Below are 2,795 nucleotides of genomic sequence, written 5' to 3' on the forward strand. Positions count from 1 at the left end.
GACGGGGAGAGTGGGGCGGAATCTTTTTACTAGGGTTTTGATGTTCCATATTAAGTTTAATAATAAAAAATGCCAAAATAACACCCTGCAATTATATAGTTTTGCATGCTTTAGGATTTGAGGACATCTTAAGGAAGTTTATTTTCATTTATTTTTCCACCTTCCCTGGTAAGGATAGTAACATGTTATTTGTCAATGAGAAAACTGACGAGATCATCAGGGCCGCAAATCCTGAATTGGGACAGAGAACCTCCCCATTTCTAGTCTGCTGCTTATTTCAATGAATCTTATTATCTACTTGTGGTAAAAATATTTTATGTTTTAAAAATATGTTGAATCATGCGGTCAGAGGAGATATTCTCAGTGTAGTTAACTCTTTCCTTTCCTTTCTTTCTTTTTTCTTATAGGCGGGAAATGTTTCGTGCGCCCTCAGCCTCTCCAGAGAGTTTCTTCTCTATAGTACGTAATGATAAAAGATAAGCCACAAGTCTGATTTACTGGGAAATCCCTTCTGCTCCTGGACTTGAATCTCCGCAAGTGAAATACAGCTATTTTTATTTTTCTAATTTCATAATCCAAGGCACATTTTTAACTTTTGGATTTAATCTTACATACTGATCAGTGCATCAGGGGGAAATTTTTAAGTCAATTGGAAAATGCTAAGAAGAAGATATCAACCTGTCTTTTTCCTCCTCCACCCGGAACCAGTTATATATTAGTGTTGCTTCATTGGGGAACAAGTCCAGAAGCCAGTTTCTTCAGGGACATTTAAAACCCAGGTTTGGAAGTAGATGTGAGAATGAGTGTAATCAGTGAGAGCTGTGTGTGTAAGGAGAGTGATTCCGCAGGACTCTTCACCTTGGCTGCCTACAAGGAGATATCAGTTCTTCTCTTTAAACCAGTGCTCACTATGCCATACAAGCATCTTACCCAGTTAATGCAGAGTTCAGTGTCAGCCTCACCAGAGTTGAACTGAAGGGAGACTTGCTAGCTTAGCTTTCTGCTTGGATTATTTTGCTTAAAAGTTTGGTGGTAGATGGCGTCCCAGGTTTTCCTTTAATAAGACATTTAGATACTAAAGTAAGATACCTAATCACTATTATGTTTTCATATTTATAAAATATTTCATGTAGGCCTTTACAATTGTATTTATTAATCACTCTTTAATGAATCTATTTAGTAACATTATTACTGTCTGATAATTTGATGAAAAAATAGGATAAGGAAGTAGCGGTATGGAAACACATAGGCAATTAATGATACAGGCAAAATGATAACCAACGTCCCTTTATTTCTTTGTGCTTGACCTATTATAATCTCTGCCCCTCTCAGAGAACCGAAATTATGCATTATTATAGGTAAAAAGCAGGACCCAGCAAATTGAGATTCCCAGTTCTATTTCTGGCTTTTTAATATTTTTATTGGTGTTTTGGATTCATCATGTCCATTCTCTAAAACTTCATTTCTCCTCTTCTTGAAAAAGGATGGTGTTTTCTGTCCCCTCCTTTCCTCCTTTGCCAGGGTGGAAGTGGTGTTTAGAAGCACATTGAGCTCCTCAGAGAAAGATGCTTTGGGAGCATTAGAACAATTCAGCACCTCCTTCTGAGATGTGCTCAGAATCATGCATGGAGGCTAGCAGGCAGGGGTAACAGCCAGCCCACTGGGCATCTTGCAGCCAAAGTGGGCACAAACAAGACACAAGACTCCTATAGTTAGGCTTTTTGAAGGCTCTGATAGAGTCAGGAATGAATTAGCTTCCAGTTCTCCAGAAAGAGTAGGTTGGGTCTCTCAACTTCTCTTTCATAGTACTTAGTTGTCATGTCTCATTGTAAGTAGTTCTTTAATCTCTTTTTTCTTTATTAGACTCCAAACTCTGAGAGGTTGGCCTCTAGCATAGTATCTGGCACATAGTAGATATTCAGTGAAGATTTCCTGAATAGATGAGGAAATGAACAAAAGAATAAAGCTTCTTCCCTATATATAAAACTGACCGTCACACTATCCTAGATCCGCCATCCTGATGATCCCTTGGTCTAAGAGAGTTAAGTACTACTTTACCTTTCCAAAGTCCTTTGCACCTTCGGATCTGTGAGGCCTGATTCAATCTTCTTCTTCTTCCTCCTCCTCCTCCTCCTCCTCCTCCTTCTTTTTTTTTTATACCAGGTACTCTTCTGGGAGTGAGGGCCTTACGTCCTCCTGTGCATGGACACAGGAGTTATTCGAGATGTCCAGTTGTCAGTCGTGTGCGACAGTGAAATTGTAGGAAACCTTGGCAGCACTCCTTGGGACCACTGTTTGTTAATCCGTATTATTCCCAATTCTGATTTCTCCCAGGCCCAGATAATAAGAGAATGGCCAGGAATGTGTTGAAATATGAAAAGCTCTTGGCAGAGAGCCCCACCCAGGCAGTAGTGGAGGCTGTCATCCAGAGGCCCAATGTACCCCACCTGCAGACCAGAGACACCTACGAGGGGTTGTGTCAGACCCTGGGTTCCCAGGTAGGATTTCTCAGGGAAAGAGAAAAGGGGAACAGGCTTGGCTAGAGAGAGAAGGTAGAATTGGGATGACGTGATGAAAAAGGCTGATGCATTAAAAAAAATAATAAAGCTCACTTGGACAGCATCAGTGATCGCATTCTGAATTTTCCACATTCCAATTTCTTTATGCTTTAGTTCCTCTAAATTAGTGTCAGCTCCTAGGCCCTTTTCCTCTTAAGCTAATTCTAGTCTTTTTTTCCAGCCCACTCACTACCAGATCCCTAGCCTCCACTGCTCCTATGAGACCAATTCCAGTCC

At 40.5% G+C, this 2,795-nt stretch overlaps 1 protein-coding gene across 1 annotated transcript in view; it reads left to right on the plus strand.

Moving 5' to 3' along the window:
- P4HA3 (prolyl 4-hydroxylase subunit alpha 3) overlaps window positions 1–2,795 on the plus strand; it is a 34,825-nt gene that overhangs the window by 18,417 nt on the left and 13,613 nt on the right. The window contains exon 6 of the mRNA XM_023521672.1: window positions 2,335–2,498. Within this exon, the coding sequence (XP_023377440.1) occupies window positions 2,335–2,498 (164 nt within the window). The remainder of the gene's footprint in view (window positions 1–2,334; window positions 2,499–2,795) is intronic.

This window comes from Pteropus vampyrus, unplaced genomic scaffold, assembly GCF_000151845.1.
Source record: "Pteropus vampyrus isolate Shadow unplaced genomic scaffold, Pvam_2.0 Scaffold311, whole genome shotgun sequence".
Classification (NCBI taxonomy): Eukaryota; Metazoa; Chordata; class Mammalia; order Chiroptera; family Pteropodidae; genus Pteropus; species Pteropus vampyrus.